The sequence below is a fragment of the Thunnus maccoyii genome, chromosome 19, assembly GCF_910596095.1.
Source record: "Thunnus maccoyii chromosome 19, fThuMac1.1, whole genome shotgun sequence".
Lineage (NCBI taxonomy): Eukaryota > Metazoa > Chordata > Actinopteri > Scombriformes > Scombridae > Thunnus > Thunnus maccoyii.
The window spans coordinates 2,347,047-2,374,546 of NC_056551.1; the positions used below are offsets into that span (position 1 = coordinate 2,347,047).

A 27,500-nucleotide genomic window follows, 5' to 3' on the forward strand; every position below is an offset into this window, starting at 1 on the left:
TTTGAGACGTTCACGGAGCCTCTCTTGACTGACTGTTGAACTCTACTGGGGAGGGAAGAGTTGGGAAGAGTTGGTGAAGATGCATTGAAGCTGAGAAACTGCCAAGTACCCAGACTCCAGTTCTCTGCCGCGGTGCACAGCTGTACTGTTTACTAAGTATGAGGAGCAGCAGACCGACGGAACGGTAAGCTTTAGTGGACGTTTGCATAATAACAAAGTTACAGCGAGTCGCCGAGTCGTTCTGGTGTTTGCGTGGCAGCTGTCTGCACTGGGAGAGTCTGTTAATGTTGGAGAAAAGACGAACAACCACACCAATTTTTGGGCATAGTGTCTAAAACCATCATTTGAAAACACTTAATTCATTAGCCAACACTGGTGTTATAACCAGTATGGAAGTGTTGTCATATACATGCAATGTAGTGAAGAAAATGACCGCATGATTTCCACAGCTGTCATTGCTGCAAAACCCTCAACATGCAGTTGCAAATGAAACCCAGTTTATATTGTTTAACAGTCTTTTTTTTTTTTTTTTTTTTTTTTAATTCCAGGTCTAAACAACACTACAGAAATGATTAACCCAAATGCAAAGAAGGATTTTCAACCTCCACTTTGAAGCCAAATACACTTTATTTATCTTTTTTTTTTGTTGTTGTTTTCATTCATTGGTGTTCATCATACAATGAGCACACTCCAGCAGCTGGGGACAATGTCTTTTTTGATGAAAAAGAAGAAGTTCAAGTTTCAAGTGCATTTCACATTGGAGGAGCTTACAGCAGTGCCCTTTGTCAACGGAGTGCTTTTCTGCAAGATCCGGCTGACTGATGGTGGGGACTTTGCCATCTTGTCATCCAGGTATCTAGAACAACCTTTCACTTCCTTGTTGTAACCCATGAAAACCTCTACTGCATGCAGAGTATTGACACATTTGGGCATTGAGCTTCCTGTCGAAAGTAACTGACTTTGCCTCCACAGGTGTTATATTCAATAGTTTCAATAGTTGATACTTTGCTGTTTTCTACAAATAGAGCTTGAGTGGATTATGCTCTATGCCCTGCTCTGTTTCAAAGGATTCACCTCTGTTTGTTGTTGGTTTTCCATCTCAGATAAGGGAGGTAATGCATTGTGACAGCTGTAAAACTGGTATGAAACTGAATGTCTTGCAGTTCAACCTTTAGTACACTTTGTGTTATTCCTGGGAAAGTTGCCTTCGTGCTGTTTCTCAGCTCCACCCTGTCGCACATTCACACTGGGAGCTGCCCAGTATCGTCTTTGAGCCGCTCTGCTGGAGTATGTTGAGATTAAGTGGTTTGCTCAAGGGCCCGTGGGCAAAGTTGTTGAGGGAGTCAGGAACAATAATCATTCAATCCTTCATACTGTTGGGATTCAAACTGGAAACCTTCCAGTCCCAGCTGGCTTCTCTTAACGTCTAGACAGTCCATGGTCGGTTCACTGAAACTACAAAAAGACAGGGGCTATTTCTTGGTTTAAAATGAGTTCCAATAAAAACTGTTCACAGCAAGGTCTGTGGACTACTTAAAGTTGCTATTATTTTTTTTAAAAATGTGTATATATATATTTTAATACTGTGATCACCTCCTCTGTGTTGGGCTGGAGGCAGAAAGCTCAGACAACTTCAACAAATGAAACTAAATAAATGTAAGTTTAGTTTTTTGTAGTTTGAGTGAACTGACCCTTTAATTATTAGCAATTAGTGGTTTCATAACAAATCAAAAGGTGACAGAATCACACACCCCCATCCTCTAGTGATTGGTATACACACCGCTCTGGCATGACCTAAGTAAGACTCAATCTAATTACATTTAAGGCCAAAATGAGTAAGCTTTGGGGAACTGCCCTGACAGGTCTGCAGGTCTGCAAGAATAACAGACAAACCTTTAATGGGCCTCATCAAAGTTTTTGCTCGTGGTAACCCATTTGGAGCATTCCCCAAAGTTTCAGATTTTAAAAAATCAGATTTCCTCCCCTCCAGGCAGCCATCATTTTTCATTCTTTTCTTTACAATTAGTAAATCAGGTCGCAGACACTATAAAGTTTCTTGCTTGAAATAGTTATGCAAATGACCACTCAACAATAACTTTACTTTGACAGTTAAATAGTTAATAGTCAACATTTTGACAAATATGCTTATTTGCTTTCTTTCCAAGAGTGACATGAGAGGATTGATATCACATCTCGGTCAGGGCGTAGTTAGCCTAGCTTAAGTAGCAGTAACAGATAGTTCTAGCACACAACCCCCTCACTGTTTATTTGTGAGCTTTAGAGGTGTTGGTAGGCATTTTTTTTTCCACTTTGGACAGAGCATCTACTCCCAGTCTTTATGCTAAGCTAGGCTAATCGCCTCCCAGCTCCAACGCACTGAAACTATTCCTTTAAAGCAGATGCTCACTGTGATGAATAATCTAAACAAGGCACGTTTCAAGTCAGTGCACGTTGAATTTCATACAATAGTGAAGTGAATAGAAACCAGTGACTGCCTGGGAAATATGGTTAGCAGTTTATAACAGCATTTTGCAAAGTGAGGAAAGACATAACCTCTTGAAAGACAGAACTGAAATGAAATGAAATGGTAAAAAACACACCCAGCTGAGGACAAAATAAGCAGAATAAATAACGAAGAAGGCAACATGGATGAAATGAATAAAAGTTTATAGAAAGTATGAAACTGTCTCAGACGCTCCTCACACAAGCTGCAGAGTGGAAGCTGTGTCACCTTGAATGTAAATTCATGCTTTTATATCGTCCCATCTTGACTATTGTAACTCCCTTTTCACCTAAACTATTGACCAGGTCCTCCAAAAGGTCTCATGTTACACTGATTGCTCTTCACTGTCTCCCCATCAAATTTAGAGTCCAATTCAAAGTTCTTGTGATCACCTATGGAGCTCTGCATGGTCAGGCACCTGCCTACATTAGAGATCTACTGCGGAGCTATGTTACCAGCAGGTCTCTAAGGTTCTCTAATCAGGATTTGCTGGTTCTTCCTAGACCTAGGCTTAAAATTAAAGGAGACTGTGCTTTTGAGGTTGTGGCTCCTAAACTTTGGAACTCTCGCCCATTGGATTTAAGATCTATGGATTCTGTGGACACCTTTAAAAAGCACATCAATACCCATTTGTTCAGACTTGCCTTTGTGTATTTTTTTCTGTTTTTATTGTGTTTTATGTCTGTATGTATGTTTATGCTTTATTTCCTCTGTGAAGCACGTTGTGATGTCTAAAGTTACTCACTCACTTACTTACTTACTTTGGTCTTTAACCTGGACACAGGAGCAGTCAGGAGCTTCCTGCATGAGGGTCAACAATTCAGACAGATAACTGGGCCGAGTAGTGCAAAGCCTTTTTAAAATAATCGCTAAGATCTGTAGGCCAGTGCAAAAATGGACGAGCAACTAGCAGATCCGGTTCTGCGCCAGCACATTTACCTGCATGCAAATAACTCAGTTACTGTTTGAATACCAAGTATTTATGACACACAGTTACCTAACTTCCCCAGTAACCAAAGTTTATATGAAATACGTCATGTTCATGGCTGGACGAATGAGCAGTGAGCAGTGAGCCCTCTGGGTAGGGCTTCAACTAATGATTATTTTCATTATTGATTAATCTCTCCATTATTTTCTCAATGAATCAATTAGTTGTTTGGTCTTTAAAATGTCAGAAAATGGTGATAATGTCTTCTTTTGTTCCAACCAACAGTCCACAACCCAAAGATTTTCAGTTTACTATATAGAAGACTAAATAAACCAGAAAATATTCGTATTTAAGAAGCTGGAAACAGAGAATTTGGACAACACCGCACACTACTCTTTCTTTAATGCTCCTTGAATCCTTCAATCAAAAAGGTAATCTAACTGTACCGGAGCTGGTGCCCCTAAGATCATGATACTGTTCATCTGCTGCCAACATTTAAGTCAGAGACACTTGAAAAAATTTCACTCCTATACTTAATTCAATAGAACACAGGCGTTGCCCCTGACATCCGGCACTGTTGCATAATGGACAAATAACAGCAGAGAGAGATTCAATAAAGACCTCCAACTCCTCAGCACAACACAAGGGACTGATTTTGTCAACAGGATCCTTCACAGTGTAGTAGTAGGTCTTTGTCAGTAACGTTCAATGTTCAGATGTCAAGAATAACCTTTTTATACAGTCAGACTTTTAAAAGCATGCAAAGGCACTGAGTCTTGAAAGAAACAATGCACTTTCTGCCAAAGCACTTACAGGTGCCTGATTAGACCAACATTCAGTTGTGTTTACTTTGCTGGTATGAAGGAGAATTGGTCTTCTTTATCTTATATTTGCCTGCTGATTAATATTTTGCACTTGACTGCATATTTTTCTCTGTACACTGCAAGGGCCAGACACCGCAGATGCAGACTGATAGACTGAGTTAATATTAGGTACCTGGGATAGCTAGTTACTTTAAAAACGCCTTTGGCTCAGTACCCACAACTAATGAAAGCATTCAGCTTCATTAAAGGAATAGTTTGACATTTTGAGAAGTACACTTATTTGCTTTCTTGCTGAGAGTTAGATGAGAAGATCAACACCACTTTCATGTTTGTACACTAAATATGAAGCTAGAGCCAGCTGGAAATAAACTTAGCTTCCCTGAAAGCAGGGAAAATAGTTAGCCTGGTTGCTCAAATTTTAGACGTTTTATACAAAGTTTTGTCAGAGCTCTTTGGTGTTCCACATCATTTGGCATCTCATCCCAAATCTTGCTCTTAGACTCTCTTTGATCTTATCTTGATTAAATTTCCTAAGCTAGTGAAATGGGAGATACTGTTGGTTGTTGGTTTCCACTACCAATTTGCATTTGAAGATTAACTATTATTATGTTAGCGTCATGGGTCTAGAGATGGCATTGTCAGTCAGTTGGTTGGTCGGTCCAACACTTTGGTCCAGACTGAAATGTCTAAACAACTACTGGATGGATTGCCATGCAAGTCTGTACGTTCATGATTCCCACAGGATGAAGATGAGGTCATAAGTGCGGTGATCCCTTGACTGGTCAAATTTGTAATTTGTCCAATACAATATTATCGACTGTACTTGTGCTAATTAGTAGGTGTTAGCATGCCACATTATAAACCTTGTACCTGCTTCACATCCACATGTTAGAATTGTCATCGAAAGTGTGTTAGCATGCTCACATTAGCAGTTAGCTCAAAGCATTGCTATGTATAAGTACAGCCTCACAGAGCTGCTAGCATGGCTGAAGAGTTTTGTAGGTTATAGATCGTCATTACTGATAAATTACATTTTCCCCTCAGATCAGCTCATTGATTGGGTTGGAGCCCCTCTGAGACTTGTAGTAGACTTCTCTCTTAAAGTTGTTACATATGCAGTCTTGTACCTTGACCTTTCTCACTGAGTCATGTCTTTTAAGTTGCAGTGTCTAATTGTTTGTACTGATGATTCAAACAGGAGAGTCAAGCCCAACCAAACGTTGTCTGTGCAACAAATGAGTAGAACTGCAAGTAATAACCCTAACTATTTAGCTTCTTATTCTGCCAAGCATTAAAGGATATGGCTGGCAATTTTCAGTACTTTTCTTATAGTGTGCAGAGCCAAACCAACAACTGCTCCTACTTACAAGTATTGTTTATGTATCCAAAGCCTGATATATCTTATTCCTCTGTGCTGTAGAGCTCCATCAGTGAGCCACAATGTTGCACTGGGTGACATGTTCCTTCACCACGAAGATTACGGTCACAGAAGTTTGTTTAGAAACGGCTCCAAAGAGTTATAACAGCGATCACGTTTTCAGTCTCTGGAGAGGAGATCTATGTAAGGCAGATTCCACTGCGCATTGGTGTGGCTACCCCCAAAAATGTGTGTCAGTTTCACACTTCATAAAAACCTAGACAAAGAAATTTTCAGTTTTTTACATTGTTTAATATCCTTTGCATTTTAAACAGTAAAATTAACATTTTGACACCTGTTTAAATGAACACAGATCATGTTATTTTATTACCTCAGACCACTAATTTCCAGTGGTTGTGTAAGGACTAAGGCTATACTTCCGTGTACTAGTGTTCAGATGTCTCACACGTGTGTTTATCCTAAGAATGGATGGTTTGCTTTGTAAATCAATCACACTGACCTCAGCCAATGTCCTTACTCAGCATAGTTTGGGTCGGCTGTGTGTATGCGTCATGTAGGCTCATGACTTGACTTTTGAATTGAGGAGAACTCAGGAGCAGCTGAGAAGCTGTTTCTAGTTGTAGTAGTAGCTCTAGAAAAGGGAAGTATAACCAGTCTGATCTGATAGTCACTAACCAGTGAGTCTGCCCCATCTTCTGTCTCCTATGACTAGAAATTCGGCCTTTTCTGCTTTCACTATTTAGTGTCAGGTGTGTTTACACCTTTGGAAAGATCAGACTGGAAATATCCTACAAAGATATATATAAATATAATGTTACATTTAGAAATGTTATATTATGTTTAAACATAGATATATACTCTTATAATTGTCTCAAAGCTGAACATGTCTGCTTTAGTCAGCTTTCATAGCCATGTGGAAAAGGGAACCTACACAGTGAACTCAACATATTTTTATCAAATTACTACAATCTTGATTGTTGCTGATAGATGTTCTAAATCAAATGTGCCAAGATATGAGTCATAAACCTCATTTTTGATTGCTTTTCCACTTCCTGTTTCTGTTTTCAGAGCTGGATATCTCTTCAAAGATGCTTAAAAAAACAAACCTGAATGCTCCTCTGCGTCACTGCACTGTTATCATGAGTTTGAGCAAATCATATTGTGTCAACTTTGCCACTATGTAACCTGTGAAAGTAACACTTCAGCCACAATGTGTCAAGTACTGTAGTTCTGAAAGGTGACTTTAAAATGTTTGTATCTTGCTCCTTTGCAGGGCTGCAGCTGTAGTCAACATGGATTACAGCAGTTACAGTAGATTCCAGCTATATAAGATATAATGATGTTTATAATACCATGCGTTCCAGCTTTAGCTCTAAATAATTCTGGTGGGGAGAGGCTGACTTAGTGTCATTAAATGGGAATTATGCATTTGTTGCTCAGTCATGACATTACATGTGGTTCATAGATTTTTTATGCCTCCGTGCCAGCAACAGCCATGGCCGGAGGCATGTTTTTTGGTTGTCTGTCTGTCCATCCCATTCTTGTGAACAAATATCTCAGGAACGCCTTTCTTCACATTTGACACAAACGTCCACTTGGACTCAAGGATAAACTGATTAGATTTTGGTGGTCACAAGTCAAAGATCAAGGTCACTGTGACCATAACTCAAGAATTCATACGCTAATTATAACAAAGTTTCACACAAATGTCTAATAGGATAAAATGATAAAGTGATGAGATTTTATATCCAAAAGGTTAAAGATCAGCTTTACTGTGACATCATAATGTTCTGCAAAAAGATTTTTCTGGCCATTATTCAACGTCATAACTCTATAACATAAGGGGAGATTGTGATCATATTTTACATTTTGTCAGATACTGAATTGGTGACACTAATCTTAGGTGCCCACCTTGAAACTGTGGTGATTGTATAGATCTTCTGTGCTGCTGGGTTGAAGATGTGTGTGAAGCATCCACGTTTTAGAATTTGTAGCTTCTTTGCATTTTGCTTTCCCAAGGTACTTAAATGAGTCCACCCTCTTCACTTCCTCTCCCTGGATGACAACCAGGACAGGGGGCCTCCTGTTCCTCTGCTAGTCCACCACAAGCTCATTGGTTTTGCTGATACTGAGGTTCAGGTGATTATCGTTGCACCATGAGACAAAACTCTCTATCAGTCCTCTGTACTTCTCTGTAAAAATAGTTAGTGAAGACTGCATGTTTCTCACTGGAAATCATTCACTGGAATCATACATGTCAATATAGTGATAACTTCCATTTTGCCAAAAAATACACTTAATACCTTTTATTAAATTCCTTCAAAGTCTTCACTACAAATTTTATATTTGATTCTGGACAGACATGGATGTAAACTGCAACTTAAAATGGAAAAGTAATGCACACCAAGGGTTGTAGGGTTAGGTGCTGATCACTGGAAATAGACTCGAAAGTAGGAAAAAAGTGTCGCACATTCTGCCTTCATTTGCATTTCTCTTTTATTCAGATGATGTTTCAGCTGAACTGTTGAGAATCCTACTACTTTGTTTCATGGTTTGTTGATGTTGCCCCTGGAGCCAACAGATGTCTCCTGAGGAGCAATTTTGAAGAGCTGGCCAATCAGAACAGAGTGGGCTTCTTGGGGGAGGGGGGGTTCTTAAAGAGACAGGATTTAAAACAGCCTGTTTCAGACAGAGGCTGAACTGAGGGCCAGAATAAGATAAATAATGAGATTTTTGAACTTTCTATCATGCAAAGACATTCCAGTATAGCCCCAGATGAAAAATAAAGACCTGGAAATGTGCATGATATGTCCCCTTTAATGTTGTATAAGAATCCAGGGACTGCTCCTTTCAGTCTCAAACCCACATTTGACCTTTAAGCTACCTCCATCTTAGGGCATACATTTACTAACTAAAGTACCTACACATCATACTCTGCCAGTTAACAGATCTATTAAAAACACACCTAAACACACACACACGGCAACCAGAAGACACACACTCACTAGTTGCATGTCATTTCAAATTATTGAAAAAGTAATAGCCTGGTTAGGAGATTTTAAATGTGAATGTGTGTGTGTGTTTGCATGTGTCTGCTTGTGTGGGTGTGTATGTCAGGCTCATTTTCAACTCCCTCTCATTCCTCCACCAGAAAAAAAAAACAGAGACAAACCAATGGGAAGGCAGAATTTGTGAAGTGGGGAGTTTTTAACCTAAACACATTTGTAACATTTGTAGCACTTAAGTGTTCATGGAAAACACATTCATATCCACTTGACATAAGTGAGTTTTTCCTACAGTATGTAAGTAAAGAAGTGCAGATCCTGTGTGGTTCCAAGTTGGTACGAAAGTGAAGATACCATGGTCTTAAAATACAGTTTAAAAAGTACGCTCATATACTGAATTGCCATTTTGTTTCACTTCATTCATTCAGCCTGACATTGTGCTCATCTTAGTCGTTTTCTGTCTGGGAGGGGCTTACTTTCTCCTGTTTTTTCCTAACCAATTAGTAGCGAGTAATGAATCTGCTGATGTCAGTCGACATTTAAGCTGCAGTAATGGTTATCAGGAGGAGTTAATGTTTCCATGACGATTGAAGAAAAGTGTTGATTTAAGAAATGATCCCTATTCTTAAAGGTGCCCTGTAGACTTTTCTGGTAAACAAACAGAAGATATGTTAACATTCACTTCTTCTCACCAAAATGCATTGTGTGTATCCTTGAGGACTGACACACATGTAGAGTGCATTTTCTTCATTATAAAACATTAGCAAAACCGATTTTTTACATATTGTAAATCTTTCTTTGTTTACATCTATGTTTGCTAGCTAGCAGTTTTCTTCTTCACTGCCTTTGTTGGTTCACTGCTACATTTGTTAGCAGAAAAGCATGAAACAAACTTTGTGAGTGTGCATAATGCAAACAAACAGGGGCCCACTTGTAAAAACATTGTTTCATAGTTCTATGTAATAATCATCATTTTCCCATTCACAAACTATAATCAACCAACGATGTCTACTGGATTTAAAAAGCATGTATTGGTCACTAAGACTGACTATGACCCTTATAAGCAGTCATAAAGGTTGTAACCAAGCAGCCATGTAAAGCATAGCCTCATGGTGAGAGAAAGTGTTGCTTGTATCTACCTGCCGCACAATGGTGTGTTTGTAAAGGCAGGTTGGGCTCTAAGAAAAGAAGTGGCAGAACCTGTTTGGTCATTTTCTGCCTCTCTCCCTCCAGGCTTGTTGTTTCAAGAGCTGTAAACTTCTGGTCAACCTTTAGATAAGTGCAGTGGGAAAAGTCCCTCTGATAAAGTTAATGTGAATGGAAAAGAATGCCTGAAGATACCGAATTCAAGCTCTTATCATAGTGTGTGTAAAAACAAATATGGGTAAGAAACGTAAAAGTTATAGTACACGTCATCATTGCATCTTTCACTCCATTACAACAATGATGAATGCCACTTAAAAATATGACGAAGAAAAAGGAGATAAAAAGAGACTGGGAATATAGGAAGAGCAAAACAAGGCTTAAGGGCCATGCTCCAACACGCAGCAAACCTGCTTTATGATAACTGATAGTGTGAGCAGACTTTAATTTTAGTGTATCTCAGCTATTTCTGTATTTCTTCTTCGGTGTTTGAAATCGAGTTGAAGAACTAATTAGAATAGAATATAACAGTACAGACTTAAACCATTAACCAATGCAACCATTAACCTAAACGTATTTGGCAGAGAAAACAATGGTAAATGGTAAAATTATTACACATACTTTCTGTTATAAACATCCGTCACCATTTACAGACAGGGATTTTTAGTGACATTACTGGTGGGCTCACTTTGGTTTTATCTCAAAATAAAGTTGCAACTAATATGGCTAACTGTTGGCTTGTTTACAAATGTGTTTGTTCACGTACTGGACTTGTTCTGAGGTCTTAGCATGAATTTATCATAACTGAATGAACTGAACCCAGTTAATGCTACACAAATGTTTATATTAACAATAGATCAAATGGCTATGTGCAAAGTGAAAAGGTCCGCTCATTGGGATGAAAACATAGAGGAGACAATTATCACCCAACTCTACATTTCCCCTCAGATCTACTGAACATTTTAGCCTCTTTTAGCTCATTGTTTTGGTTTTATGGCCCACATATCAACCTGGTTTCCAGCAGCAGCAGGCAGCTTTCTAACAGTTGCTGAAAAATTAGCAGCTGGACCAATATTTTTCTCAGGAGTTGGTGAAGACCAAAACAGAGCTAAAAGAAGGGTGAATATTGGACTTACATTCATCAGGTGGACACAAACAAGACTGCAAATGAATGCTAATGTTGCTCTGTGTCTGCTGGATGTGTAAATAACTCACTATTTGCTAACTTATCCACCATAACAACTTTATAAGGTGATAATATGTTTTGTTTTCAGCTTGTTCTGCTGCCCCCAAGTGGCTAAAAACAGTTAATGCAGCTTTAATTTAGCAGTTAAAATACTTTGGTTGAAAACCAAGAAACTTGGTTTTGCAGTTTCAATATTTTCAGGATTTATTCCTTAAGTAGCCTAACTGTGCAGACATACACCCATGGAACAGACTAAAAGTTGAGAAAATGATGCATGCAGTTGTGAGAGAGAGTGTGCATGTACATAAGAATATAAATGGCTATCATAATAAAGGTTGTTAGTGAGGTGTACCTTGCTGGTTGGCAGATTTTCATGTTTGCATTGCACTTCCTACATTTTGACATCACATTCCAAAGAACAAGCACATGGAACTATCTGTTATCAGCAAAGCGGCAGGCTGAGTCTGCACTTCTGCGTTGTGCAACTGAAGTGCTGATCATGTAGAGAGCTGGATGATTCTCCTGTAATGTTTCCTCTGACATGAGCTGGGTAGAGACAGATAACATCAGAGTTCACCATCCAAGTTGAGACAAGTCCAGTGTGTGTGTGTGTGTGTGTGTGTGTGTGTGTGTATGTGTGTGTGTGTGTGTTGTGAGAATAAAGTGTGGTGTGTAGTGAAATGAGTAAACTCTATTGATCGCTTAAGCATTCATTTCCTGATAACACTGTTGTGATTTCAGCTGGAATAGCTTACCTCTGCTTCTTATTCATCAGTTTAGTGAGAACAGCCTGTTTGCAGGCTGGGAGGTACAAGCTCATGGGACATAATCCCATGAGGCCTTATTTCACTCCGTGGCCTCCCAAATTCCACAAGTGAAAAGATGAAGAGTACACATTCTTTTTTGGCCTTCATTTCTCTAGCTAAAGTAGTCTGAGCTCCAGGCTGTTTCCTGGCTCCACCCTGCTTCACATCCACTGTTTGAGGCTGAGTGCCTTCCACAAGGAAATGTCAGTAGTTGTTGATGGAGGAAAGAACTCTACTTGTGTAGGTATAAACCACTGTCGTTTGAGATCAACATGCTAGTTACACGTATCATCACCATTCACTGTTGGCTGGCTGCGATGACAAACATTGGCTTAATATCTACAGTATCTACGGTTGCTTGAACAAAACCTGAAGACTACAAGTTTGAAAAATGAAACAAATCTGGGGATATGAAGTTAGACCAGACCTCTGTAGCCCGTTGCTCAACTCAGCTGGAGGTTAGCAGCTACCGGCAACATTAACTGCTACTAGCATAACACACCCAAATCTCCAACCTAATGCCACTTTCACGCATTGCCGCATTGGATGGAAAGGATCGGAAAAATATGCAAACGTTCATGCCATCTGACAGCTCAGGATGGTTGTATGATAACTGAGTTGGTTTTATGAGGGTTTAAAACACTTTGCATTGTCATAATTATGTAATATACATTAAATTTAGGTTTCATTACGTTGAACCACAGACATTGGCTGACGTGGCGTCCATGTTTTTTTTGCCAAGTCAGATACATCAGAGCTCTCAATGCACATTATTACATAGATTCTTGTTGGAATATAAGGTTGATTTTCCATCAATACACATGTTGTGTGCAAAGTCAATTAAGGCAAATTCTGTGGCCCTTCCTCAACTGTGACCAAATATCCAGCAAAATGCTTTACTTACATTGTGTGAATGGCACTGTTGGACTGGATAAGATAGGCAACAAAACATACATGCTCTTCCTAGAGCATTTATGTAAAAGTGACTTAAATTTGAATGACAAAAAGCCATCATTTCTACAAACTGATGAAGCTTGCAGTGTTAAGTATTCTATGTCTGAAAAGCTGAAAAGGGCTTAAGAAACATGCCACTATAAATGGTTTTCATCAGTAGTTTTTAAGTTTTCTTGTTTATCTGTTAGTTTTGTGAATATCTAATAAACCCATAAAGAAATTGGACGTAAAGAAAGGCCATGGTTAAAGGAACAGGATGGGGAGAGCGAGAAATGTCCCACACCAAGTTACATGCAGATAAACACCGAATCTGTTTTCAATCTGTGCAAGTGGAAAACCCCTTAACAGACTGCTTAGTCTGACGTGTGACATCCCAGGATGAGATCATCTGGACCATCAACTGTGGCCTTGTGTATTTTTTTCAAAGAAAAGGCGAGAAATAGAGTTAATTCCTTACTGTTGATTCAGGGCTTTAGAAAAGAATTCTTTTAATGTCATTTTCAAATACACATTCAAATACATTTAATCTTTCACATGAGCAGTTTGCAACATATTTGGTGGGAGGTTGTTTCCTGCTCTTCAGATAGGATTTTTCATCCATCTCTTTGGTTGCTCATCAGGTGTGACAATACCCACAATTCATGTTGTTTACTTTTTAGCCCATAAGTCAAATGTACTGTGGCCTTGTTTGTTTTCTCTTGTATGATGCAGGACAGAGGCTGCGTACCTGCTTCAAGGGTTATCTCCTACTGGAAGGCAGAACAAACAGCTCTCCTTTTAGTTTAGTTAGTGGTCTCCATTTAATTCTTGTAACCTCTTTGACTCATCATTTGAATCCCGCAGATACAGTGGCCTTGGAACAGGGAGTATAGATATTTATTGTGTCAGAGGTGTTGTTGTAGCTTTAAACAAAACTGTATGCTTTGTTAAACATTTGTCTTCCAACAGTCTAATCTGATCCGTGTGTGTGTGTGTGTGTGTGTGTGTGTGTGTGTGTGTGTGTGTGTGTGTGTATGTGCAGGGAGGAGGTGCAGCAGAACTGTGTTCGATGGAGGAAGAAGTTCTCTTTTGTGTGTAAAATGAGCGCTAATCCAATCACTGGAGTGTTGGACCCCTGCATCTGTAGGGTCTCTGTACGCAAGGTAAACTGCAATTCCCAGCAGCCATCTCTCTTTGATTCTCTGGGTTATGAATTCAAAGGCAATGCTATTCCCACCCCACTACCCAGTAATGCAATAATGATTCCTCACTGTTTTGGTCTTTATCTTTACAGGAGCTCAAAGGAGGAAAGACCTTCTCCAAGGTAAGTTTATTTTCTCATTATGTGATTAGCAACTGCTTGTATACATTATAACATCTGTAGCTCAAATCCATTTCAAGATATGAAAACTCCAGAAATCCAGCTCAGCACAACTGCACTAACCTGTTGGACCTGTGAACTGTGGATCATAAAGTTGAGAGAGCCTCGCTTCCTTTATAAAACACACTTTTACAGTGTCAGTGATGGTAAAAGCTGTGTTAAATGCCAACCATGTCAATATCACAGGCCTTTGTTACAGAGGCATGTGACAGAGCACAGTCAGAGGGTAATAACTGTGTGAAGTGGCCTATAACACATCACAGTATGTGTGTGTTTGTGTGTAGTGACAGCTGAACTTGAAAACTTGAAGCTGCTGTTTGAGCTACATACTGTAAGTGCTAAAGCAATGACAAATAATTTCAATAATGTCAAGGCCCACACTGATTATAGTTATTTTGTTTTATTCTTCCAGGTTAATGATTAGGGTCCCTCGATGCTGAGTAATGTGTGAGCAATGTGTTTGTTATAGCAGTTTGGAATGTCTCCACTGTCTTGTGATGTTAAAACATCATTAAATATCAGTCAAAGTAATGGTTAATAGAAGAAGTTAAGAGTATATGTCTAAAGTCCCCACAGGCAGGAAGGTAACTAAAAAGATTATTAGTCTATTTTGTTTTCCCTTAAACATGTTGTTTCAGTGAGGTCAGATACTGCCATCAGAAGTGAATATAGCATCAAGATAGGTGTACTGTAAAAGAACCAAGGTCAAATCACCTTTAGATCTTTTTACCTTGAATTTTGTTTTGCTCATATTTACAACCATGCTTTAATTGCTACAATACACCTCAAGGTATTCAAGTTTATTCAATACATTTTTCTGTGGTTGTTGTCAAAATTATACATTCTTCCATTATGCATCCATGAGAAGTAAAGATAGATGGCAACAAGGAGTAAGACTGAACATATTGTAAGTACAGTGTACACTTATAGAAATAACTGTGTATTACAAATAGACATGTTTCTTTGATTGAAGTTAACTGTTCCTGGTCTCAACTGAAAATGACATTGATGGGACAGAGTTCTCGCTTGCTACTGATTGGTCAGAGCAAAATAAATAATACTACCCCTCCTAAACAGAACCAGCTAACGTTAACCCAATGTCAGTGTGTGACTGAATGATGAAGTTACAAGACAACAACAGGACATTGACCATCTTGTGGGTCAAGAACTATAAAGTAAAGAAATGACTAGCATATATGGTACTTTATAAGAGAAGTTTGCTTAGAATCAGCCAGTGCTTAAGGAGCTGCAGCAGCAACTCTGCAGAAAAAAATGACCACCGTCTCAACAAAGAGTTTTAGGAGGCACAGACATGACGAATTTGCACAAATATGTTAATAGGAACAACAAAGACAATGCAACACACTTACACACACACACTCACACATCCTCACCACAAGCTGTGGCCCCTCAAGTGGGAAGAAGTGCTGACTGGACAGAAAATCATGAATGAGGAGGTTAAAGGAGGTTATTGACTTTTACATAAAGTCACTTTCTCCTGTTTCCCTTCATTCGCGGAGAAAATGAGATCTTAACCAAAAAGGATGTTTGAAAAAAATCTCATAAGAAGAAGAAGAAGCGTTCCTGCTGATTCAGAAGGGAACATAAATAAAAAGAAGTGAACCAGACTTGACCTGGATGGTCTTTCCATCTCAAATCCTTTCATTTTCTGTTGTTTTATTGTGTCTGTCTGTCTGTCTGTCTGTCTTTCTGACTCTAGCTAGGCTTTGCTGATCTGAACATTGCAGAGTTCGCTGGTTCTGGTTCCGCAGTTCGCTGTTGCATCCTGGAGGGCTATGACACCAAAAACACTCGGCAGGACAACTCTATCCTCAAGGCAGGGCAAACACAGACACACACACACACACACAGACACACACAGACACACACCCAGCACCTACACTTAGTAACACACATCTGTGTCGTTTGTACAGGTAACAATTGGGATGACTCTTCTTTCTGGGGATCCCTGCTTTAAAACGTGAGTTCTTCTTTGTTTTCTTGGACTGACCCACACATCTATAAACATGTTGAATGTGATTATGGTCACTTTTTGTCAGCTTTATTATGTTTTATGCATGTGGTTTTTCCATCAGGCCTCCCAGCACAGCCAAATCTGTCTCCACTGGGGACGAGGACCCCACCCTGCAGCTGGACTGTAAGGGTGAGAGCACTGATGACAAAGTGCAACCACTAGGGAGCGTCATGGAGGGACACCGAGCCTTCAAACCCAGACAGTCGTCAGTACGTAGCTCAGGTAACTGCTCAGCATTACCAATATTGTTCCCTGTGTCTTCTAACTGAGTTGGCTTTCACAGAGACAGCTGATTGCCCAAATGCAGTGCAACGAAATGGTCTGGTACAATCATGTGTAGAGGATATTCCGAAGGATCTAATAGAACTTACTGAGCAAGTGTACACAAAGTCACATAGTGGAAGAGGGGCCAAACCATTTAAAATTTTATAAACCAGGCACAAATTTTAGAATAATCTAAAATTCTCAAAGCTCAGTAAACTGTATTTCTCCAGTACCCTACAGTGATGGAAATGCATTGGCTTTTTGTCCAGAGTATTTAGAGTTTGCATCATTGACGCTGACGATGGTGTCCTGGAACGTGCTCCAGATTGTGTCATGTAGTGCAGACTGTAGGGCAGTCTCTGATTGGCCTGACCACTTCCTGACCTCTCATGTCGTAGTTCCTCAGAAAGATGGCCGCGTGGTTGTTCTTCCCTAATGTGGGTAGCGATTCTGTTCTGTTGCCGTTTTTGAATGGCGTGTAGCAGTGATCCACAGTATTTATTCTCTGTGTGGTGCGGTCAATATGTTGATGGAAGTCAGGCATAACCTTCTTAATGTTAGCCTGATTGAAGTCTCCAGTACAATGAGTACAGCATCAGGTTTACCAGTCTCTTAGCAGTTCAAGTCTTTGAAAAGATCTATAATAATATTAGAATATAATATTGATGAAATGACTGCATATATGCCACACATAGTAAAATGATGCTTATAGTATCTGTGATACCTGTTTTTGGTGATATCCTGCTATCAGATGTCAGTGTGTGTTTGCTGTATGTGTGTTTGCAGGGCTGCCTGAGGAAGGAGAGAGTGTATCCAGCCCAGACGAGGTCTTTCACACTGGTCATTTCCGCAGCTCCAGCTATGCCAGCCAGCACAGCAAGATATCAGGTCAGAGAGCTTTCCTTCCTCATCCTCCCATCAGGGTCAGGAGCATTTACTTCCTCATGTTGAGACCAGAGAGATGCTCTGATAGAACAGTCTCTTCGACCTGAGATTGCTGTGACTAATATGATTTATGAAAACAGAAAACTGACCTGGAGGTGAATATGATCCACATGCCCACAAACAGACGTCTGTTCTATAGTCTTTGATGCTTTAGGTTGTTCATGTTGTCCACTCAGGTATTTTGGATCGAATTCTGGCTTGAACATGTATGGATGTATTTGAGAAGTTTCCATTTCCAGTAAATAACAAGAAAAAGTAGTAGCTCTCTTAACCCCTGGAAATTGGCTGAAATGTATATATGTGATGTACAAAAACTACATACAAGCAACTGCAGTTGGGCCTGATTTCAGAGCCAGATTGTTGTTGTCACGTGATTCCAGCTGAAGTGCTCTTCAGTGCAGCCACAGTGGAGGAACTACAGTGACTGCAGGAGCTTCTGTTCATTCACATTAGAGATTTCATTTATTGTTTGATAACTTTCCTCTCATCTTTTTTCTTCTCCTCCCCTGTCATCTTCTCTTTAGGTTACAGCACAGGTCACTCTCGATCCTCCAGCCTGACTGACCTCAGTCACCATAGGAACGCCTCCTCCAGCAGCAGCGCCTCATGCGGCTTCGCCCACCCGGCCCAGCTGCCTCCCTCCACCCCCACCGAGCCGCGCCAACAAGCAACTCCCACCAGACCAGAGAGACCTCCTCCCCCCTCTGCAGCAGCCCTCATGTCCAACAGATCCTCCAGGTAGATACACACACACCTGTGCTTTTAACAAAACACACCTGCGCCTGCACGTTTTCCACAACAGTGTCACACAGGTGAGAAAGCAGAGGATCTCACTGTGAGGCATGTCTGGACTCCATCACCCCGATAGAAGTCGAAGTTGAATCCCAGGCATGTGTAAACGTACATGCCTGAAATTCTCCAAGAATTCATCCTAGTCTGAGGAGAGGAGTGTGTGTGGTTGTGTGTGTGTGTGTGTGTGTGTGTGTGTTCTGTTGGTCACATGGAGGGGCCTCAATTTGGAAGTGAAGCAGTACAAAAACAGGAGTGGAGCAGCTTCATACCCTGAACACATCATCTTCTGTTGAAGATAGGAGATACTGTAAAAATAAAGATGTGTCGAAGCATGTAAATAACTGGACTAAAATACACTCACAGTATGTGTTTCAGTGTTTGTATTCATTCCTATTTGTATTCAGTCAGTCAAAATGACAATCAGCACCCTCACAAGTGTTGTCAATTAGTCTGGTTGATTAGGCCTCCACTCAGGTTGAAGTTGGATGAAATTATTAGGACATGTACAAACAAATCTTAAACATCACCTCTTCAAAGTGAGCTGTCTATACTGAATCACCATTGTCAATGACTCAATCAGTAGTGTTTAGCTGTAGAGCTACTCACTGGTGACTCAGCTGTGGCGAGCAATTCATTTCTTCCTCATTTAAAACTCATAAAACTGCAAAACCCACAGAAATAATCATCATGTGATAACTGTTGCTATTACCCTTATGAACAGTGCTTGTATAGGCCATTGCTGCTGTGTGGGACCGAACACATTTCCACTGAGAGTGAAAGCAGAGATGTTTGGGTCTGCATTCACCCTGTCTTACAGATGAAGGTAGTCTGTGTGAATGTGGAAGTTGACATTAATTAGGATGCTAACGTAGCACTTCTCTCTGACCTCCACAGTCTGTGTGCAGTACAGTAACTTAGCTTATTTTAGCCAGCAGGAATAACTTGCTAGCCTGTTATTTAATTAATCAAACTACATCGTTTCTTGCATTTTAATCAGAATAGAAGCATAATTTAAGCTAGTAATAAATCAGAAACACAGGACACTGTAAAAGTGGAACTTTGGCTAGGAAACGTAACATAGCAACAAGCTAACAGAGATCAGCCGGGTGCCAGCTCACCATCAGCCCTGTGTAAGCAGATCACTTGATCTTCAGTGTTACCTGGTCAGTCAAAATGTGATTAAAACATGAGGATTTAATGGAGATAAATTAAACTAAAACTGATTTCATGGAGCAGAGGCTTGTAACTTAGGTCTACACTTCCCATTTTTTTAAAGACTCAGTTTCTTTTTAGAGCAGCTGATGACAGAACAGCTCACAGTGAAGAGACGTCTGTAAAAACTGGACTAGTGGTTCAATTTTGTTGAAATATAAAGTTTAGTAGATTAAACCTATATTTTAATGGCATATGATGACTATATTTTACTGGATCAGCTGGACATATTTCTTGGCACGCACATCCAGTGAGATCCTCCTACATAAATCACAGGGTTATATGTGAAGTGCCGCCTCAGTAATGACGACTGGGCTACATCCTCCTGCAACCTGGATTTGTCTATTGTAGTACATGTGCATTTGAACAGTGAACTAATTACATAGTGATTACAAAACCATTCAAAACAGCGAAGTGATACCACTAGAAGCTATTCACCAAACTATGGGCCAAATCCACAAATGGATTACGCCTGCCAATAGTACTGTGAATTATGCAGCATTTGCACCTGCATTCTGCTCAGTTTTAAGGTCCTGTTCACAAAAGAATTTTGCCCTCATTTTGCATCTTGAATATGACCTAATTTACATACATGCAAATGGCACAGGCACACCATGACGCTATTTGCTTGGCAGCGCAGTTTGTAGTGCATTTCACCTTTTGCGGATGCCTTCTTGTCTAATTTGCACAGATTTGTCCGCAAAAGCCGCACAACCCTTTTGTGGATTTGGCCCTAACTGTATTAATATAAATGATAAAGATTTGATTTGTCCTGCCCTAACAGGTGCAACAAAACTATCAGAACATGGAGAGCTGAAGAAAGTGTTTCCTGTGTGTTATTTTGTGCAGTAGTAGCTCCCCTTCGTGTTCAAGCAATTAACATGATTAAAGGATCAAGCTGGAGATATTCTACATTTTTCTTATTGTCAACAAATTTCATGAAAAAACCCAGACCCACAATGTGTTGGTCTGTCTCTCAATACTTTCTGACCTCATTATACTGTCTTTGGCTCTCAGCCTCAAGTGCACTGGTTCCTACTGAAGTAAAAAATCGACTCATAAATCTATAGTGTCATTTTAAATAAAACTCAGTTATTTACTAAAGCAGCTGGGCACTGTAGTTTTTTTTAACAAACATTACTCAAACAGGAGGAAATAGTGCATTTGTTGGGGACTATTTTCAGCGGTGGATGAATCCACATTTGGTGCTCTTGTGAGTATTTCTGGCAGCAGGAGGGTGTGTGTAGGATTAAGTCAAAATAAACTACAGTGTGTGTTCATGGTAGTGAAGGAACATGTCACCTAGTGCACCAATGTGACTCATTTACATGTTTTTACTAGTTTTTGGACAACAATGGAGCTCTATGGCACAGAGGAATAAGATATATCAGGCTTTGATACTCAGACAATACTTGTTAGTAGATCAATTGTTGGTTTGGGTCAGACAATAAGAAAAATATAAAATATCATCAAATTTTAAGGGGATGATTGGTGCTGCTGTGTTTTCAGATATGAATCTTCTTTGTCTTGACCAACAACAGGAGGAAGAAGGACACTGTGGAGAGGCAGCCCAGCTGTGTGGATGACACCCGCATCGATGCTGATGACATTGTGGAGAAGATAGTTCAGAGCCAGAACTTTTCTGACAGCAGCAACAATGAAGGTTGGACAGAGTTTCAGCTTATGAGATTGAAGTTCAGTAGAACTTTTGAATTTATTGTAGTAACTTCTCCTCTGCTTCCTTGTTCCCCTCAGACAGCAACTTGAGATTGTTTGTCAGCAAAGACGGGACCACGGCCCTCAGTGGGACACAGCTCGCCAACAGGTACACTGTAGTCTATTTCCTTGATCTTTTTGTAACTTTTGATCAATCCAGTTGCTCATCTACATGATCATGTGTTTCTGTGTTCTCCCAGAGTGACACCCGGTATCTTTGAAGCAGTTGTCATTGAGACTCACTGAGAGATGCACCCTTTCATCTCCAGCCTGGTCAACTGGTTAATGATTCTATGACATCTGATTGTCCATGACTGTGTATGTATGTACATACCTGTCTCCGGTGCACACAGCTTGATATAAGACTACTATGATATATTGAGCCTATATAGTATATTTAATCAGGTGGAGGGAGATGTGTTACACATGATTACCGTATTTTCTCAAATAGTGGACAGGGCCTTTTTTTTTAGCTTATATAAAAAGGGAACCAGGCCATGATTTGCAATTTGACTTGTTTTATAAGTACATTTGAAAATATTCTGATCTGCTCTGGTGTCCTATATTAACCAGCAGTTCCTGTTGTTTGCTGTTAATGCAAATTCAACATATACTCTGTCTGTTTCACATTAAAATGCCTCCAGCAGTCCAGAAGGAACAGTTTCTTCCCTTCCCTGGGAAGCTTTTATTGTGGAACATCTACAGGAAGTGTTGGATTATATTAACACTAGCTGATTGTGGGCAAAGTGCATTGGCAAATATTTTTAGACTCATGTACAGGTTAGTAAACAATGCTCTAAAATGATAATGTATGTGCACCAATTACCACTTCCTTCTCTCTCATTAATGACAAGTTATGCCATAAATAGCAGGAACTGAAGGTTGTTGTGGCTACTACATTTCAGTAATAGTGGCCGACTTTGGCAGCTATCCATTTAGTGCATAATACAGTGCAAAAGAAACACTAAAAGTCATAAAGAAAATCTAACCTAAATGAGCCGTTATGTTCCCTTAATTCATGTGCATACTTTTTTTTTTTGGGAGCTTTCATTACTAATTTTACTAATTACTGAGTTAGTATTTTCCCTCCTTAGACTGAGAGATGAGTATTTCTGTTAAAAACAGATACTGGTAATTTAGTTTTTTTCACTTTTTCAGGGCTGTTATTTAGTGCCGGGTGCTATTTGAGAATTTACAGTAATCCAATAATCATTTTCTTTACATTGGGTGTGTCTCAAACTAGTCCCTCGTTCAGTAGTTCGTCATTTTCTACCAAGATCCACTAGACAATTTGTAGAAACTTTGTTTCCATTCAAATGTAGTGCAAATTTGAAGCAAAATTACAGGAAATCTGCAAAAGAAAATGCAAGTGAACATGTTTCCATCCACTACTGTTATGTGAGTTTTAAGAATTGGTCTCATCAAGATAAAGAGTTGGTGACATTAATTCTCCAGTCTGTGCCATTAAACCATTGCAGATGAAAAGGGCGAAATCATTAAAGACCGCCAGTCAAAGCTCAAATGATAGAAAATCATGTAGAAAACATGATGGAAATACGACATTCCTGTTAGTTTCATGTATTCTCTTGAGGAATGTTACCGTCTCCTCATTGCTCCACACAGATGTGATGTTTTCATGTATCATGTGCACCATCATTTATTCATTTATTATTTGGTTTCCATTGCACCAACTTTTACACCTCAGCCAAGTGCAAAACATTCTTGCACTATTTTGACTTTGACTTTTATTTTATTTAGAACTTTCATCACATTTTCATGTGGAAATTGAAAATGTGCATAAAACATGAGGATACACTTACAAACATACAAGATCCCGCACCATACTTTATTTAAAATATATTGTAAGCATTGTTACAACTACAGGTGTAGATACTGTATGTTGCTGATGTGACATCATTGTCCTGCGCTGCCTTAAAACTATGTGACATGTCACTGACCGATCAGTGTTCAATTGATCAGTGAATTAGTCAGAAATCTACTTCGTCTTCACCTTCACCTTGCTCAATACTATGTACTGAACAAGGGACCAGTCTGAATCACACCCACTGAAACTTTAATGAGTTCTACTTGCACAAATTACTTGAACAATACCCTGAAAACCACTGCATTGTGGGAATCGTAGTGCAACACTGAAATGATGATGCATTGGAGAGGTCCTCGTCAACTCGTAAAATGGAACATTTCTTAGTTTACCACCAGGAAGTGGTACCTGATCAACTGACAAAATACAACAATGTACCAGGTTAATTTCAATATAACTTGGATGTCTCTATCATAAGATATATTATCAAATGTAACAGCCTACATGCAGTGATGAACATCATGTTCAGGCTGCTAACAGGGACAAAGAGTGCAGTTTATGTCTGGCTTTTTGACTTTTCGACTGGTCCAGTTCACATGATGGATTAACCAGTGACTGATGACCACTTGAATCAAATTCCTGGTAAATATGACTTCATCAGATAATTTAACGAGCTGACAAGGACCCAACAAATGCGAGAGCCATCAGTGGCTCTCACAGAGGGCAGACGCTCTGTAGAAAGAGTGAGTCAAAATCAGCCTGAAACTGGAACAGAAACATAAATCCTTTTATTATATTTTTATGTTATTTGATCACTGTATATACATATTATATATATTATACTATTTTGCACACATGTACTTTCTGAGGAGGATTGTTAGAAACCACTAAAGGGAAATTGAGATGACATTGTTTTCTGAAATGACTTAAGGACATGTTATGGGTGTTTTTTTTTTAATTTCTTTATTTTTTTCTGTTACATTTTAATGCTTGAGCTCTTGTTAAAGGACAAACTGTCATTTGGTGAATCTGTCAAAGGCTGTAACAAAGCCTGTGTTCATATGGCTGGCCATATGTAACCATCCATCCTGTGCACTCACTAAGTACTTATTCACTCTTTGAATTTGAATTCTCTTGTAAACTCATCAAGAATGTGAGATTTTCTGGTGATGTACTTGCTTACCTGAACTCTATCTGCTATTCACCCAGCAGTTTTTAAACTTTGGTCAGATTAACTCATCCCTGTCACAGCCTTTGATATACATTACAGTAAGTATACACAGATTAGTCGAACCCAGAAGGCAAGTATTTCATGAACGTTAAAAGCATGTTACATTGCAACAGGCTGGATAAAAAAGGTTACTTAAAGCTGAATTCATTATTTTTTTAGCCACTAGGAGGCAGCAGAACAAGCTGTGAACACAACATTGCCATGTTATCACCTTTATAAAGTTATTATAAGGAACATATTAGCATTTACTCAACCAGCAGACATGGAGCAACATTAGCATTCATCATTTAAAGTTGTGTTTCTGGCCTCCTGGTAAATATAAGTATTTACTCTAATTTTAACTCAGTTTTTGGTCTCCAGCAACTCCTGAGGGACATATCTGATGCTTTAGCTGCTAAATGCCCCACTATGCTAACTTTGCTTGTCTGCCATTTGGTGCTGGGCAGGTAGGGCACATTAGGTTTATAAGAGCTTTTTCACTGAATACAGCTTCCTGCTGGCACTGCAAACATGGTTGATGGGCTGGAAACCCAAAGAAATGAGCAAAAAGACACTAACAAGCTCCATAGAGCTGAGGAAAAGTGCAGAGATGGGTGATAATTTCCTGTTGATTTGTCACTACAACTGACCCCTTTCGTATTACACAGTCATTTGATTTTTTATTGATGTATAAAAAAAATTGTTGACTTGGTTTGGATCCACAGCTTGTGCTGTTTAAGAGAATCTGATCTCTATATTGGCAGATGGATCACTGATTGATGATCAGTTGACCGCTGCAGGACCAAATAGTTTCAGGGTATTTATTTAAGTTAGTCAGCCAACTCATTTATCAGTGAGACAGACTCATGTTAATGCACCTGACCAGATGAATACTAGCCTGCTATCGGCTGTTGCCCTGCTTACATTCTGGCTTCACAGTGACCACACAGCAGTTACCAAAAAGACAAACTGGAGGACTCATTGCACTTTGTAGTATTAGCGGTTTTTGTTCTGTGAGGATGCTGCAGTATAGCCTACTGCAAGTTGTAATTCAAGAAATTCCTGTTTTCAATATCATATTTGAATGACATGTGTAAACTCAATCCCTGCCACTTTGTGTAGGGGGCTAACAGTGATACTGTGGCCCTGATGTTGTGAGGTCAGGCCCACAGCTGCAGCAGCACAAAGCCTCTGTTGTACCAGAACGGACAATATACAATGGATCCTCACTGTGTGTTTGTGTGTCTGCAGTATGTGAATGTTAATGCTGATACTGTATAGTCAGTGAGTGTGCCGTATGCATGCAGGTCATGCATATCCGACGGTCAGAGAATGGAAAGCTTCCTTTTAATTTTTGCTCTGATCCCTCAAACCCTGGTTACTACTGGGTAAATACTGCAAAAGAATTAGGATCAATTGTAGGTAAATACTGGTGAACACTGGGGATACTGGTGTTAACTTTGCAACTGCTGTTTATGCTTCATAAGGGATTCCAGCCACAGCAGTTTTCCATTGCCGTCCACACTAAAACACAAAAAACTAGGAATGTATACGGTATACAGTTCAGTGCCTATAAAAAGTATTGTCATTTCTATGTCTTTAAACAAATGTGCTTTTCTCTTGCAATAGCTGTCTAAATTTATCACTTCATGGTTATATAAGGTTATATTCCATATGTACATGGGCTCAGTCCTTCCCTGTACATATGGAAAATACTGTACATGGTGGAGAAATCTCATCTCAGTATCATTACACACATAACCCTCTAATCTATTTACTTTCCTTTACTTTCAGACCAGCAGGCTGGTCTACAGATTTGTACAGAATTGTCTGTAAAAGTAAATACTGTATGGTGAGATGGGAGTGAAAGGATAAAGTCATTATTTAACATTGAAGGGCATGTTCATTAGAGAATACTTACAGTAAAGGGAACAGTTGTGTTGGTGAGTTGACCGCTACTGTGATTTGTTCTAGAAAACCTTTTTCCTTCCTTTGTACTTGACAGTATAACCTGTGATGTTATTAACTACATTTATTCAACTTTCAAAGCTTTCTGCATGTGGTGAAAGGGTTTTTTTTCTTTCCTGATCATTGCATAATTAGATTGTCATTTTATTGCATTTGTAGCTGTGACATGGATTTGATTTGCATAGGAAGGAGGTTTTGGTAAAGAGAATATAGAAACTACTCTAACTTTTGTAACTTATTAAATTCAGTTTGTACCTATACTTGTCAAATTAATATATGAAATATATAAAACACTTCTCTTAGCATAAATATATTAAATAAACACCATTCTGTCTACATTTTAGGTATACTTTTGTTTTGTTTTCTTTAGAAGTTAACTTGTGAATGGAAAATTTTTATTATGTTTTTTTTTTTCAAATGTAATTCCACATACAAATATTTTCTCTCCTTTTATCAAAAGGTCAGGAAATACATGTAAAAGTCACATCAAGAGTTGAGATGATCTGTCCTATTAATAACTGTGTGTAAACAAAGGAGCAATGGATTATGAATTATTTGCATTAACATGCACACCAAATAAAATTGCAAAGAATTATCATCATTCTGTGTTTAATGTGGATTTATTTAAGACCACACATCATTATGCAATCAAATAAACTGTAAATTGTTGAAGGTGGTGAATTTATTCAACAAAGCAGTGTAACAGATCATACCCGAGATCTCATAATAATAATAATTAATGTCAATTAACAATATCAGGTCATAACTTGTGATGGTGATAACATAAGTGTGTTGTACCAGTGTAACAGAAATGTCAGTGTGTGACCAAATATGGTGAAAGTTGGCAGTAATGACAATTTAAGGCATAACATTTATTTTCCCTTCATAGAACAGCCATTTTAAATGGTTGTTGTTGATTGTATGGTCATATTAAGTGATATATAATCAATACTGTAGCATGATTACAATATATTATTGGATCAAAGATGTAGAACATCATTTTGGTCGCATCTGAAAGCAAGTTGGTTGTGTATAAGAGACATTGTATACACACTATCAAATATTTGAATAGAAAAAAGTACAAACTGCAAGGAGTCGTGGACTTCAACATGACATATGTGCAGCTTTAATTCCAAATTTTATGATCAGTATATATATAAATTAATTAGTCACATTTTAGTCGTTTATTTTTGTATTTATTTAGAATGTATAGTTTAGATGGAACCAAAATATAAGATATTGAATGGGAACCTGCCAGTCAATTAAAGTCAGTACATTTACTCAAGTACTGTACTTGACTTTACTTGAGTATTTTCATTTGATGCTACTTTATACTCCTACTACACTACATTTCAGAAGGAAATTGTGTTCTTTGTCTTCACTGCAGGTATTTCATAGCTATAGTTATTAGTTGCTTTTCAGATTCAAGATTTAACATAAAATATGTGT

The 27,500-nt window shown here is 39.0% G+C and overlaps 1 protein-coding gene across 1 annotated transcript; it reads left to right on the forward strand.

The window, feature by feature from the left end:
* The first annotated feature begins 22 nt into the window (after nucleotides 1-22).
* LOC121886272 (protein FAM102A-like) lies at nucleotides 23-26,652 on the forward strand. Its single transcript, XM_042396268.1, has 12 exons — nucleotides 23-184; nucleotides 549-852; nucleotides 13,749-13,869; nucleotides 14,001-14,030; nucleotides 15,808-15,924; nucleotides 16,022-16,068; nucleotides 16,184-16,344; nucleotides 17,173-17,274; nucleotides 17,856-18,069; nucleotides 20,877-20,998; nucleotides 21,091-21,160; nucleotides 21,252-26,652. The coding sequence occupies exons 2-12, from the start codon at nucleotides 680-682 to the stop codon at nucleotides 21,295-21,297; spliced, it is 1,203 nt and encodes a 400-aa protein (XP_042252202.1). The 5' UTR covers nucleotides 23-184; nucleotides 549-679; the 3' UTR covers nucleotides 21,298-26,652.
* Nucleotides 26,653-27,500: the final 848 nt, after the last annotated feature.

Coding starts and splice junctions, on each gene's coding strand:
- LOC121886272 (XM_042396268.1), top strand. CDS start 680: ATGAGCACACTCCAGCAGCTGGGGACAATGTCTTTTTTGATGAAAAAG. Junction 16,069..16,183: donor GGGGATCCCTGCTTTAAAAC/GTGAGTTCTTCT, acceptor TTTTTCCATCAG/GCCTCCCAGCACAGCCAAAT. Junction 17,275..17,855: donor CCAGCACAGCAAGATATCAG/GTCAGAGAGCTT, acceptor TCTTCTCTTTAG/GTTACAGCACAGGTCACTCT.